The sequence below is a fragment of the Cibotium barometz genome, chromosome 10 (genome assembly GCF_041138505.1).
Source record: "Cibotium barometz isolate CiBa-2024 chromosome 10, ASM4113850v1, whole genome shotgun sequence".
Taxonomy (NCBI): domain Eukaryota; kingdom Viridiplantae; phylum Streptophyta; class Polypodiopsida; order Cyatheales; family Cibotiaceae; genus Cibotium; species Cibotium barometz.
Window position 1 is genome coordinate 10,120,531 of NC_141055.1, and position 14,955 is coordinate 10,135,485.

The following is a 14,955-nucleotide window of genomic DNA, read 5'->3' on the forward strand; positions in this document are numbered from 1 at the left end:
CTCCCATCTTTGGACACAATATGCCCAAGATAATGTATCTCTGACAAGAAGAACTCACTCTTCTTTGCATTTAAGAAGAGTTTATGCTTATGGAGCTCTTCAAAAACAATAGCCAAATGAGCTTTATGCTCTTCTACGGTCTTCGAGAAGACTAGGATGTCATCAAAGAAGACACCTGTAAATTTCCTGTACCCACGGAATATGCGATCCATCATTCTATTGAAAGTAGCCGGGGCATTTGATGATATCCACTCTTGAGATCAATTCGGCTAAAGCATGCCGATCCATCCAACTTGTCAAGGATGTCGTCTATGCATGAATCGGAAACCGATTCTTGATGGTAAGCTTATTCAAAGCTCTATAATCCACACACATACGCAAGGATCCATCCTTCTTTTGAACTAAGAGGACGGGTGAACAATATGGGGAAGAGCTTGGCTGAACCAAACCCTTCTCAAGAAGCTCATTTACTTGCTTCATGATCTCCTCTTTTTGGGATGCGCTTACACGATAGGCTGGCCTATTAGGTGGTGAGCTACCCGGCACAAGATCAATGCGATGATCTTCCGGTCGTACAGGTGGTAACTCATTTGGTAACTCATCAGCAAAACAATCGTTGTGCTCTTGCAAAAATTTCAGCCTATCATTACAAAGAGTGTTTACATGTACATTATTTTTCTCAATAGGATCTCGTACAAACATCAAGTACGCAAAAATACTCTTTTTCATTACTTTCTTAATTTATACATGAGATACAAGGGGAATGGTATCACCCTCTTCACCAGCATCAATTACATGTTCTCAGCCTTTATGCATGAAGGTGATCTTGTTAGTCTTGTAAGCCTTGCATGGATCAATACGTGTATGCCAAGGCTTTCCAAGCAATACACCACAGCCATTCAAAGGCGCCACAAGAAATTCTCATGATCCACATAGCCTTGAATGTGTATGTGCAACTTGCCAAAAATAGGCATGACCTACACTTCTCTACCAACAAAGGCAGTCCCTGCTTCAATTTGAGGACCCATGTCCTCCACTTCAATACCCAAAGCAGCTGCCATCTCAGCTTTTGGACCCGATTTGGCTTGGTTTTGGTCCCTTTTAGTGGCTGTCCATCATTTTGCAGGTTTTGGACAGTCCTCTCTTTCCCTTGAAATGAGAGTTTAGCCTTATTGGATCGACTCAATTTGAGTTTCAATTGCTCGTCGGTGGCGGTGGCGGCTGCGATTAATTGGTGTAAGGTATGACCAGGATACATTTGTAATCCCACTTTGTACACGGGTTGCAATCCCGATTGAAACCTTCTCTTCCTTTCCGCCTCGGTGACATGCATGAATGGAGACACCTCCAAGAGCACTTTCCAAAACTTTTGTACATATGCATTTACCAATTCCCCTCATTTTGCTTTACCCAATCCCACTTCATTGTTATCTCATTCAATGCATTGGGAGGCAAGAATTAAGCATAAAACCTCTCCTTGAACTCTTCCCATGATCTAACGGGATTCGGTGAGAGCTTCTCCGTGAGCCACCAATGGGCAGCAGTGCCTTTCATGAACATGCTTACATGCCAGATCATGGATTTCTGAGTGAAATCCTCATCACTGAAAGCAATATCAAACTGGGCAATAAAAGCAAGTGCCTTTGATGTAGCATATTCCCCATGATATGTGTCAAACTTCACAGATTTGTCTCCGGCTTTGAAGTCACGAGACTTTGATGCATGTGTGTGCATCGCAACATGTTTTCCCCCATGTTTGTCCATTGGGACAGCCCCTGTGGGTGGCATCATTTTTGGACCAAAAGGTGATGCATAAGGCATAGATACATGTGCCCTGTAAGCATGAGGCATGGCTGGCCCCTCAACATCCATTGATACATTTTCAGCCATAACTTCTCCCTCACGAGCTCACTCGAAGGCATGAGTGGCATGAGAGATACGCGGAATACCTGCACCAACAGAAAATTGCAGCCCATGTTGCATGTGTTGTGCATGCACATTTTCAGCCGCCCGGCAATGGCATTTGACATACATTTTGACCACTGCCATAAACATTGTATCCTTCACGGGCTACATGAGGTATTCCTGCATGGTGTGAAGTCACTGATTGTTCCTCTCCCATAGCATGGAGATTTATCCTCTTAGACATAAGTTCTTGTTCGGGGACCAATGGGGATTCCAAGACATGTGGGATGGTTGCCTTTTCTGCATAGGCATCCTCGGTACGAGCCAAGTATGCACGTGCTGCATCCCTTGGTTGCATGTGCAACTCTTGAGCAATCATTGCCATTGCATGATCTATATAAGATTCAGCTTTCTTGGCCTTCAAACGATCATGTACCAATGGATCCTCGCGGCGATAGAGATTCAATTCTTGTTGTTGTGCATGGAGAAGAGCCTGCATACGAGTAAGTTCAGCCCTCAAGACTATGGACTCTTCTTCTTGCATCTTCTCTTTGCCACGGGACGGCTGTCCCACATATTCATGTTCCCTATTGTGCACCACATGAGTTTGCTCATTCTGTAAAGCATTGGAGGCATGCATTTCATTGTCCCTGCCTCTTGTATTAGCATCTCCAACATTCATTGTATGGCTGTCCATAATGTTCCAAGTGTAGAGATAGCTAGTGTTCACGGTAATCGTCTCTCACGATAGAAGTGAAAGAGAACCATATGCTCTGATACCAATGTAACTTGGTTGAACACAATGCTAATCAATACACTTAAATACACTAAGATTTAAAGGACACTTGCTCAAATAGAAGAAGTAAATTGCTGAATTGACAAGAGACACACAATGAGCCGGAACGGCCGACCCCTCCCTTGAGTAAATTGTATTACTATTGGAGAAATTCAATACATAGCTTCACGGGCATCCATTGCCAAATCCTCCATGCCAATGCATATGAAATTCAGCATTTAGAAAACAATGGTATGTCGATGTAGATCACCAAGGAGCTGCCTTGATGCCCGGCCCGACTTCAGTGCCCATATTCTCTACCATTGGCTCTATGTTCTACCAAGCAAGATAGCAACATCTTCAAGAGCACATAGGACAAGAGAAATACTACACAGGGCGGCTAAACAAGGAGTCCTGCCCTTCTACTGAATAAGTAATGACAACACATTGTCCAATTAGCTTACCAGTCTTCATAGAAGTTGTTGCAAGCGGAAGCCTTCGCGTTGGAAGCTTTAGAAGTGTTGATATCTTCGATTTGCCGCAATCCTTCGCGACAAAAGTGTTCAAGAGGATGAAGGGAACCTTGGGAAAGCTTCCCCTATGGTTCAACTTGTGAAAGGAAGGCTGAAATTAGGGTTTTCAGCAAAAAGACCAGAAATTACAGCAAAAATGAGAGCTGTTTTGCTGAATTTCAGTCATTGGGAGTGAGTAGGAGAGTGATTAGCACTTGGAAACACTCTTGGAAGCTTGGAAAACACCCTAGCAAGTTGGGTATGGCTATGAAGAGCTTGGAAATGGAGAGAAATGGTGGAAAAACAGAGTTTTCAGCCTCCAAAAATCCTCATGAAGAGAAAACACGAATTTTCTCTTAATAAGTAAGTGAATTGGGGTCCAATCAGGTGAAGGGAACATGGGGAGATGCCCATTTATGAGTAAAAGGGGAGGATCAGGTCTTGGACATTGAGTCTTGTCCGCCTCGGGACTTCAGTGAGTGTGAACTTGGAAGCGGTCATAATTTATAAGTGACTTTTGGGCGCCCAAACTTTAATGAAGTGGGAATGCACTCACTTATAAATATTGGCTAAGTCCTAAGGGCTATTTAAGCCTAGATTGGGTAATACTTACCACCTGTTCACATGCCACACAACCATGTCAGCAGACAGTTTCACACGCACGGTTCACGGGCGGGCGTCTCCTAGCCCGGAACTACACATAGGTCATGCAGGCATGAAAACAGCATGCAATTTCATTTGCAGGCAAGCACATAAAGATGCTATGCAATGCAGCATTGGCATGAGCAATTTCCGTTCATGAAATATAAGACCAGGCGTTTCCAGGCAAGTATATGCGATACCAGACCCAGTGGAAAGCCAATCCTACAGGCGTTTCCGGGCATGTACACAAAGGCACAAGTCCCAGCGGAAAGCCAGTCCTCCAGATATTCCGGGCATGATAACGTCAAGTCCCAGTGGAATATCATTTCCAACTATACAGCATGACACGTGTCAATCACATGCATAGGCACATTCCAGAAGCCATGGACACCAATCCAATATGTACATAGTGTGAAAGCAAGAGTGAACCCTTCGGGTGGCCAAATGGTGACATATAGCTTGCCTGTAAGCTTGATAATATAATCCACAATATCCATAAGGAAAGAGTGCTAAACGTGTGCACATAAAGCCAACTCCATACTTCCAAGATAAATTTTGTGAATTCATAAATCCTTAGACGAAGCTGTCTATTGCTCGTGCTCTTGCTTCATAGGCTCTGAATTGGCTGGCCATGCTTAATAGCAATGATGGTAAGTGTGGTCCCCACTTGACATCTTTTCTTTTCCTTATTGATAGAAGGAAGCCTCCGCTTCCAAGAAAGCCTATGCTTTGATACCAATGTAACTCGCGGCGGATGCCCGGGGGACTAGGGCCTTTGACACACTTGTTGATACCATCAATGCATATTAAAACATTTAAACATAGCCACAGCCTTAACACATCCATCATCACTTTGCATAAAACATAAAAGCGATAAAACATCCACAAATGCTGAAAATGGAGCTTGCACGTGTGACACCGGATAGAGGCCGGAATGGGCCGACCCCCCCCTTGGAGTATTTTATTACCCAAGGAGAATAATATCATGTACAAGCTTTGAGGGCCTTACTCTCCCCATGGGAGATGCCGGATTATCCATATACAAATGCCATAACACAGCCCAACACGAGGCAACCAAGCCGGAACACAGGCTGTAGAAATGCCGAGCCAACAATATAATCCATATACCTCCGTGTGGGTACTGATTCTTTCCCAAAAACCAGGGTCTTCATGCAATAGAGCTGGTACACCAAGTACAACTCTCCATTCAGTCGGTACAGTAGGTACAGCCGGTACAGTGGCTGGTATAGCAAGTACAACCGGTACAGTGGCTAGTACAGTAGATATAGCCGGTACAGCAAGTACAAAAGCTAGTACAACCGGTACAATGGGTAGTACAGAAGTTGGTACAGTCGGTACAAGGACTGGTACAACAAGTACAATGGCTAGAAATCATAATAAATGATTAAATACCCTTGCCTTCAGTATTTCTTCGCGATGGAAGCGTCCAAAACAGTCCCCAACAGCCGGTATTCTTCATGGCCAGCCTTCAAGAGAGAGAGAAAGAGAGTAGCCATCATTAGGGCAGCTTGTAACGGTGGTAGAGGTTAGTGTGCAGCAAGAGAGCCTCCATTAATGAAGAGAGAGGGCTCCAATTTATAGATTTGGGCCTCCCATGAGCTAAAATGACAAGAGAAGGCTACAATGACAAGTGGAGAGCCACACAATAGCTGAAGTGACAAGTGTGAGGCCACTTGTCTCACTTTGATCCATTTTCTAACAAGTGTCAGGCCACTTGTCTCACTTTGGTCCACTTTCTTGCCACATGTCCCAATCTAAAAGATGGGTTCTTCCATAATCTTTACCTCTAAAAATATCCCAACTAGTAGACATTCTGTCATAGGCACTTTGCCAACTCTTGGTATCTGCTCAATTCTAGATGTAATGACGCGAACAGAATTTCCATCGGAGTCGAGCCAAAAATAGCAACTCTCCTAAATTTTAGGAGTGTGGTCCTTTGTATTCTAGGATAATCCCCCATTCCCAAAGCTTATACTTTCCAAATATTTAGACATCCTGGAGTCCACGAGACTCCTGTTATACTGGGAAATGTCCAGGCTGGTGACACAATCATTCCCTTGCAATAGTTTTCCTACCTCTTCTTGCTTGCTTGTATACTTTTGAATTCATGCTTGCTTGATGGATGTATGCTTGAGTAGGTTTGATTGTAGGCTTCTCTCTTCGATTAGCTTCTTCTTCCCTTGCTTATAGTGAGAGAGAACCATCACGAAGGATCCTCTCTTCTTGCCTCCATCTAGGCATTGAGAGCTCTCCCTTCGTTCCTTTGACAAGGGGCATTCCAGTGTGAGGACGTGATGTCACCATTTGGCCACCCAATTGGTCCACCCGTGCTTTCTCATCATGTATGTACATTGGACTGGTGTCCATGGCAGTTGTATATGCTGGGGGTATCACCCCAGTGAGATAGCTATATTTATGTTTTCTTTTTGTTTTATTTTCCATTCCATGATGAGATATGCCATGGACATTATTGTCTCACTTTGGTCTCATAGGCCCATTGGGTCTTTAGTAGACGCTTAATATATGTTTCTTTCTTTCTTTCTCTCTCTCTCTCTCACACACACACACACATCTTAGGGCTAATTTTTTAGTATTTGGTACTAATTCTTGAAGCTCTTAGTATTTTTTACCATGATAATATACTTTTTTTGTGAAATTAATTATTATGCATGAACATCTTTCAATGTCTTTTTGCGTTGTATTTATGTATGCAAGAAGTGTTATATTGCTCATGCATGTTGAATTCCATATGCTGTGATAGATATTGATGCATGCTTTTATGTTTTTGGCAAGTGCTTGGAGCTCATTGACTTTTCTTGTTATTTGCAAGAAACAGGAGAAGGCAGAAAAAGAAATGAAAAAGGTAAAATCTGCAAAATCTCAAATCTCCTTAGTTCTCAGCGAAGTTTTGTTCTATTAGCTGCTCAAAATTGCATATTTTGTTGTTGAAAGTAAAGGTGAGCTTTTCATTCCAACTTGTGAGAAAGTGCATCTTTGCATACATTGAGTCTGAAGTACTATATGTCAATCGTAAGCTACTCATGGTGGCAGATGGTCCATGATGGGTGTTTGTGTGCATATAACTGTATCTTTGTGAAGAACAATTCTTTAAGATGCTCGTGACATACGAGACATTTCCAATGCTGGATATAGTCGTATTGTTGTATTATACTGGGGTAAAGCCTACATTGTTTGCTAACACCTTGGCTCCATTTCCAATCATACTATGCTAGGGTTATAGTGGGTCCTAGACGTGCTCGGAGAAAGATCATACAGATTGACTGAACCAATTACTGGATTCTACCTGAGCCTATCACGGGTGCAAGAACCACCAGACACCAGCTTGTGGTCTTCTGTGAACAGGTGTTCCCTCCCAGATTATGGATCCTCTCAAGGGGAATGGCCCATTGTGAGCTTCTGCAATCTGCAGTGAGCTGAGTGGAGTTCGATTGGTGATACCAGGTGTGGACTACACAGTAAGAGTAATAGACAAATTAAGCTTAGAGCCTCGACACAGATTCTTATCAAGAGAAGCCTTTGGAGAGTTACCAATTAATAGTGATATGTCTAGTGAGAAGTTATGGAGTTCAGAGAGGAGATACATGGGGCCTCTGTGCAGAAGCTATCAAGGGTACCTTAGACCTACATGCTTAGTCATGATCTGGTAAGCATTATTTACACCTTTTTTGTCTGTTTGGAACAGGATGCATGATGCCTCTAAAGCCTTTGTTGCACCATTTGGCCACCCGAATGGTTCACTCTTGCTTTCACACTATGTACATATTGGATTGGTGTCCATGGCTTATGGAATGTGCCTATGCATGTGATTGACATGTGTCATGCTGTATAGTTGGAAATGATATTCCGCTGGGACTTGACGTTATCATGCGCGGAATATCTGGAGGACTTGGCTTTCCGCTGGGACTTGTGCCTTTGTGTACATGCCCGGAAACGCCTGGAGGATTGGCTTTCCACTGGGCCTGGTATCGCATATACTTGCCTGGAAACGCCTGGTCTTATATGGTTTCATGAACGGAAATTGCTCATGCCAATGCTGCATTGCATAATAGCATCTTTATGTGCTTGCCTGCAAATGAAATTGCATATGCTGTTTTCATGCCTGCATGACCTATGTGTAGTTCCGGGCTAGGGGACGCCCACCCGTGAACCGTGTGTGTGAAACTGTCTGCTGACATGGTTGTGTGGCATGTGAACAGGTGGTAAGTATTACCCAATCTAGGCTCAAATAGCCCTTAGGACTTAGCCAATATTTATAAGTGAGTGCGTTCCCACTTCATTAAAGTTTGGGCGCCCAAAAGTCACTTATAAATTATGACCGCTTCCAAGTTCACACTCATTGAAGTCCCGAGGCAGACAAGACTCAATGTCCAGGACCTGATCCTCCCTTTTTACTCATAAATGGGCATCTCCCCATGTCCTCTCACCTGATTGGACCCCAATTCACTTACTTATTAAGAGAAAATTCTTGTTTTCTCGTCATGAGGATTTTTGGAGGCTGAAAACTCCGTTTTTCCACCATTTCTCTCCATTTCCAAGCTCTCCATAGCCATACCCAACTTGCTAGGGTGTTTTCCAAGCTTCCAAGAGTGTTTCCAAGTGCTAATCACTCTCCTACTCACTCCCAATGACTGAAATTCAGCAAAACAGCTCTCATTTTTGCTGTAATTTCTGGTCTTTTTGCTGAAAACCCTAGTTTCACCCTTCCTTTCTCAAATTGAACCTTAGGGGAAGCTTTTCCAGGGTTCCCTTCATCCTCTTGAAGACCTTTGTCGCGAAGGATTGCGGCAAATCGAAGATGTCAACACTTCTAAAGCTTCCAACGCGAAGGCTTCCGCTTGCAACAACTTCTATGAAGACTGGTAAGCTAATTGGACAATGTGTTGTCATTACTTATTCAGTAAAAGGGCAGGACTCCTTGTTTAGCCGCCCTGTGTAGTATTTCTCTTGTCCTATGTGCTCTTGAAGATGTTGCTACCTTGCTTGGTAGAACATAGAGCCAATGGTAGAGAATATGGGCACTGAAGTCAGGCCGGGCATCAAGGCAGCTCCTTGGTGATCTACATCGACATACCATTGTTTTCTAAATGCTGAATTTCATATGCATTGGCATGGAGGATTTGGCAATGGATGCCCGTGAAGCTATGTATTGAATTTCTCCAATAGTAATACAATTTACTCAAGGGAGGGGTCGGCCGTTCCGGCTCATTGTGTGTCTCTTGTCAATTCAGCAATTTACTTCTTGTATTTGAGCAAGTGTCCTTCAAATCTTAGTGTATTTAAGTGTATTGATTAGCATTGTGTTCAACCAAGTTACATTGGTATCAGAGCATACGGTTCTCTTTCACTTCTATCGTGAGAGATGATCACCGTGAACACTAGCTATCTCTACACTTGGAACATTATGGACAGCCATACAATGAATGTTGGAGATGCTAATACAAGAGGCAGGGACAATGAAATGCATGCCTCCAATGCTTTACAGGATGAGCAAACTCATGTGGTGCACAATAGGGAACATGAATATGTGGGACAGTCGTCCCATGGCAAAGAGAAGATGCAAGAAGAAGAGTCCATAGTCTTGAGGGCTGAACTTACTCGTATGCAGGCTCTTCTCCATGCACAACAAGAAGAATTGAATCTCTATCGCCGCGAGGATCCATTGGTACATGATCGTTTGAAGACCAAGAAAGCTGAATCTTATGTGGATCATGCAATGGCAATGATTGCTCAAGAGTTGCACATGCAACCGAGGGATGCAGCACGTGCATACTTGGCTCGTACCGAGGATGCCTATGCAGAAAAGGCAACCATCCCACATGTCTTGGAATCCCCACTGGTGCCCGAACAAGAACTTATGTCTAAGAGGATAAATCTCCATGGTATGGGAGAGGAACAATCAGTGACTTCACACCATGCAGGAATACCTTATGTAGCCCGTGAAGGATACAATGTTTATGGCAGTGGTCAAAATGTATGTCAAATGCCATTGCCAGCTGAAAATGTACATGCACAACACATGCAACATGGGCTGTAATTTTCTGTTGGTGCAGGTATTCCGCGTATCTCTCATGCCACTCATGCCTTCGAGTTTGCTCGTGAGGGAGAAGCTATGGCTAAAAATGTATCAATGCATGTTGAGGGGCCAGCCATGCCTCATGCTTACAGGGCACATGTATCTATGCCTTATGCATCACCTTTTGGTCCAAAAATGATGCCAGTTACAGGGGCTGTCCCAATGGACAAACATGGGGGAAAACATGTTGAGATGCACACACATGCATCAAAGTCTCGTGACTTCAAAGCTGGAGACAAATCTGTGAAGTTTGACACATATCATGGGGAATATGATGCATCAAAGGCACTTGCTTTTATTGCCCAGTTTGATATTGCTTTCAGTGATGAGGATTTCACTCAGAAATCCATGATCCGGCATGTAAGCATGTTTATGAAAGGCACTGCTGCCCATTGGTGGCTCACGGAGAAGCTCTCACCGAATCTCGTTAGATCATGGGAAGAGTTCAAGGAGAGGTTTTATGCTCAATTCTTGCCTCCCAATGCATTGAATGAGATAACAATGAAGTAAGATTGGGTAAAGCAAAATGAGGGGGAATCGGTAAATGTATATGTACAAAAGTTTTGGAAAGTGCCCTTGGAGGGGTCTCCATTTATGCATGTCACCGAGACGGAAAGGAAGAGAAGGTTTCAATCGGGATTGCAACCCGTGTACAAAGCGGGATTACAAATGTATTGTGGTCATACCTTACACCAATTAATCGCAGCTGCCGCCGCCACCGCCACACCGAGCAATTGGAACTCAAATTGAGTTGATCCAATAAGGCTAAACCCTCATTTCAAGGGAAAGAGAGGGCTGTCCAAAACCTGCAAAATGATGGACAGCCACCTAAAAGGGACCAAAACCTGCAAAATGATGGACAGCCACCTAAAAGGGACCAAAACCAAATCAAATCGAGTCCAAAAGCTGAAAATAAGTTTGCTAAAAAGCGTCCTTATAAGCCGGCAAACTTTGGTCTTAGTGCTGAGAAGAAGGAGCAATATATGCGTGAAGGCAAATGCTTCACTTGTGGCAGCACTGAGCACATAGCAAGAGCATGTCCAAATAAGAAGAACAAAGCTGAAAATGCTAATGTACCGAAGCCTAATGTGCATATGGTTCCGGATGTGCAGGGCAACACTTCACATGATAGCAAAGATAGGGTTGTATGTAAAGCTTGGGGACAGCTCAAAGATCAGCCCGCTTTGTTCATGTTTGATGATTGTGCATCTGAAAATTTCATATCCACTCAGATGGCAGCTGCATTGGGTATTGAAGTGGAGGACATGGGTCCTCAAATTGAAGCAGGGGCTGCCTTTGTTGGTAGAGAAGTGTAGGTCATGCCTATTTTTGGCGAGTTGCGCATACACATTCAACGCTATGTGGATCATGAGGATTTTCTTGTGGCGCCTTTGAATGGCTGTGGTGTATTGCTTGGAAAGCCTTGGCATACACGTATTGATCCGTGCAAGGCTTACAAGACTAACAGGATCACCTTCATGCATAAAGGCTGAGAACATGTAATTGATGCTGGTGAAGAGGGTGATACCATTCCCCTTGTATCTCATGTACAAATTAAGAAAGTAATGAAAAAGAGTATTTTTGCGTACTTGATTTTTGTACGAGATCCTATTGAGAAAAATAATGTACATGTAAACACTCTTTGTAATGATAGGCTGAAATTTTTGCAAGAGCACAACGATTGTTTTGCTGATGAGTTACCAAATGAGTTACCACCTGTACGACCGGAAGATCATCGCATTGATCTTGTGCCGGGTAGCTCACCACCTAATAGGCCAGCCTATCGTGTAAGTGCATCCCAAAAAGAGGAGATCATGAAGCAAGTAAATGAGCTTCTTGAGAAGGGTTTGGTTCAGCCAAGCTCTTCCCCATATTGTTCACCCGTCCTCTTAGTTCAAAAGAAGGATGGATCCTTTCGTATGTGTGTGGATTATAGAGCTTTGAATAAGCTTACCATCAAGAATCGGTTTCCGATTCCATGCATAGACGACATCCTTGACAAGTTGGATGGATCGGCATGCTTTAGCCGAATTGATCTCAAGAGTGGATATCATCAAATGCCCCGGCTACTTTCAATAGAATGATGGATCGCATATTCCGTGGGTACAAGAAATTTACAGGTGTCTTCTTTGATGACATCCTAGTCTTCTCGAAGACCGTAGAAGAGCATAAAGCTCATTTGGCTATTGTTTTTGAAGAGCTCCATAAGCATAAACTCTTCTTAAATGCAAAGAAGAGTGAGTTCTTCTTGTCAGAGATACATTATCTTGGACATATTGTGTCCAAAGATGGAGTGTGGATGGATCCTGCAAAGATTGATGCAATTCGGAATTGGCCCGAATTGAGTCGGTGCATGAGATCCGTAGTTTTCTTGGATTATGCTCTTACTACTGCAGGTTCATTCGGCACTTTGCATGGATTGCTTCTCCTTTGCATGATTTGACAAAGAAGAAGGCCGTGTTCAAATGGACTAATGTAGAGAGAGATGCATTTCTCAAATTGAAAGATGCAACTACTCATGGTCCAGTGTTGATCGTTCCGGATTTGCAAAAGCCTTTTTGTGTGGAATGTGATGCATTTGGAAATTGCGTAGGGGCTGTCCTTAATCAAGAGGGACATACCGTGGCTTATGAGAGTCGTAGATTGCATGATGCAGAGCTATCTCTTGGCATTTATGAGAAACAGCTCTTGGCTGTAATTCATGCACTTACTATATGGAAACATTACCTTCTTGGGGCTGATTTCACTGTGAAGACAGATCACCAGAGTCTGAGGTATTTTCTTACTCAAACTAAGTTATCAGAGAAGCATATGAGGATGGCCAATTTCCTCTCTATGTTTCATTTTCAGATCTTGCACACCCCGAGAAAGAAGAATGTAGTGGCCGATGCATTGTTACGAAAGCCGTATGTAGCAGCTATCTCGGTTGCCTTTCATGGGGACTTTTTTACCATGCGTGATTTGTATCATACGGATGCTGATTTTGCCACTATTTGGGCTGATTGGATGGCTGGTCATGCACATGCCTCATATGTGATCAAAGAGGGTTATCTCATGAAAGATAATTACATATGTGTGGTGTCTGACATGAGGCAAAAGGTTTTGGATGAGTGCCATGCTCCTCCATATGCTGGTCATAGAGGCATAATGCCTACTACGCACATGATTGAGCGGTATTTCTTTTGGCCAGGTATGCGGAAGGACATAGAGGCACATGTACGTGCATGTATCACCTGTCAAAAGGTCAAATTTGATACGCAAAAGGCACCAGGTTTGCTTCAGCCATTGCTTATTCCCACGCAGCCATGGGAAAGTATTACAATGGATTTCATTATGGACTTGCCACGTACCCAACAGGGTAATGATGTAATTTGGACAATTGTGGACAGGTTTAGCAAGCAAGCTCATTTCTTGCCGGTCAAAAAGACCATCAAAGCTGAGCATATGATTAAAATATATCTTGCACAAGTGTTCAAACATCATGGAATGCCGAAGTCCATTGTGGGGGATAGAGATCCCAGGACTACAAGTCTCTTTTGGCGGGCCTTATTTGATAATATGGACACCAAATTGGACTTCTCATCAGCTTATCACCCTCAAACAGATGGGCAAAGTGAGGCTGCAAATTCAGCCGTGTTGGATCTCTTGAAATGTTATGTGGCGGATCAGAAGTCTTCTTGGGAGAAGTACTTACCGCTTGTGGAATTTGCATACAACAACACAGTGCATGCATCTACGGGAAAGGCCCCGTTTGAGATTGTTTATGGTAAGGTGGTTTTGCCACCCATCCTTCGCACAAAGGATGAGATATTTGCAGCTGATGAGTATGTAAGAGACTTGGATATTGCTTTTGCTCAGGTGCGGACAGCCATTGCAAGGTCACAAGACAAGCATAAAAAGGCTGCCGACAAGCATAGAAGGCAATTGGATGTTAAAGAGAATGATTGGGTATTGCTGAAATTTGAGAAAGCAAGACTTGCAAAGAGGCCTGGCAAAGAGGGTGCATATCCTAAGCTTGCAACCAGGTACTATGGACCTTTTCGAGTGATCGAGAAGATCAATGAAGTGGCTTTCAGATTGGCATTACCTAGTCATTGGCACATACACAATGCTTTTCATGTGAGTCTCCTTCGCAAGTATGTAGGGTTGGAGCCGAGTGAAATGGTCATTGAGGATCCACCAGAAGTGGATGAGCTTGAGGAGATCTTGCAACCAGAGCAGATTGTGTATCACAAGGAACGCAAGCTTGCTGCAGGCAAAGTTGTGAGGCGTTACCTTGTGAAGTTTAAGAACTATCTTCCCATTGATGCTAAATGGGTAGATGAAGAGTTCTTCAAAGATTGCCCGCATGTGCTTCAGACATATTTGGATGCATTTCACTTACAGACAACTGTTTAGAAGCGGGGGGGGAATGTCACCATTTGGCGGTTCTCTTTTTTTTTCTTTTTTTCTTTTTTTCGAGAAAAGATCCTTTCATTAGTTATGGAGGTGGATATGAATGAATGTGATGTGATGGAGGTGGATATGAATGAATGAATGTGGTGGATATGAATGAATGAATGTGATGCGATGGATGTAAATGAATGTGATTGAGTTGAATAGATGTGATGTGATGTGAATCGAGATGCGAGTGAATGAGATGTGATGTAAATTGGGATAGATGTGATATGTGATGTGAATGAATATGATGTGATGAGATGTGGATATGAGTAGATGCGAGTGGATGAGATCTGATGCGGATATGGGTAGATGCGAGTGGATGAGATGTGATGTAAATTGGGATAGATGTGATATGTGATGTGAATCGAGATGCGAGTGAATGAGATGTGAATAGATGTGATGTGATGTGAGATGTGATGTGAGATGTGAATAGATGTGATGCGAGTGAATGAGATGTGAATAGATGTGATGTGATGTGAATTGGGATAGATGTGATATGTGATATGAATGAATATGATGTGATGAGATGTGGATATGAGTAGATGCGAGTGGATGAGATCTGATGC

General features: G+C 43.2%; 1 protein-coding gene across 9 annotated transcripts in view; it reads left to right on the forward strand.

Annotated features, from left to right (window-relative positions):
* Positions 1 to 14,955, forward strand: part of LOC147634545 (ABSCISIC ACID-INSENSITIVE 5-like protein 5) — a 94,503-nt gene that overhangs the window by 41,338 nt on the left and 38,210 nt on the right. For 2 of the 9 annotated variants that reach the window (XM_086803627.1, XM_086803628.1), the window contains exon 4: positions 6,649 to 6,718. The exons of 1 other annotated variant lie outside the window; for it this stretch is intronic. In XM_086803627.1, the coding sequence (XP_086659753.1) occupies positions 6,649 to 6,718 (70 nt within the window). Of the gene's footprint in view, positions 1 to 6,648; positions 6,813 to 7,558; positions 7,586 to 14,955 lie in introns of those variants that run through there. 6 more of the 9 variants (XM_086803633.1, XM_086803629.1, XM_086803626.1 and 3 more) reach the window with 5 other exon arrangements.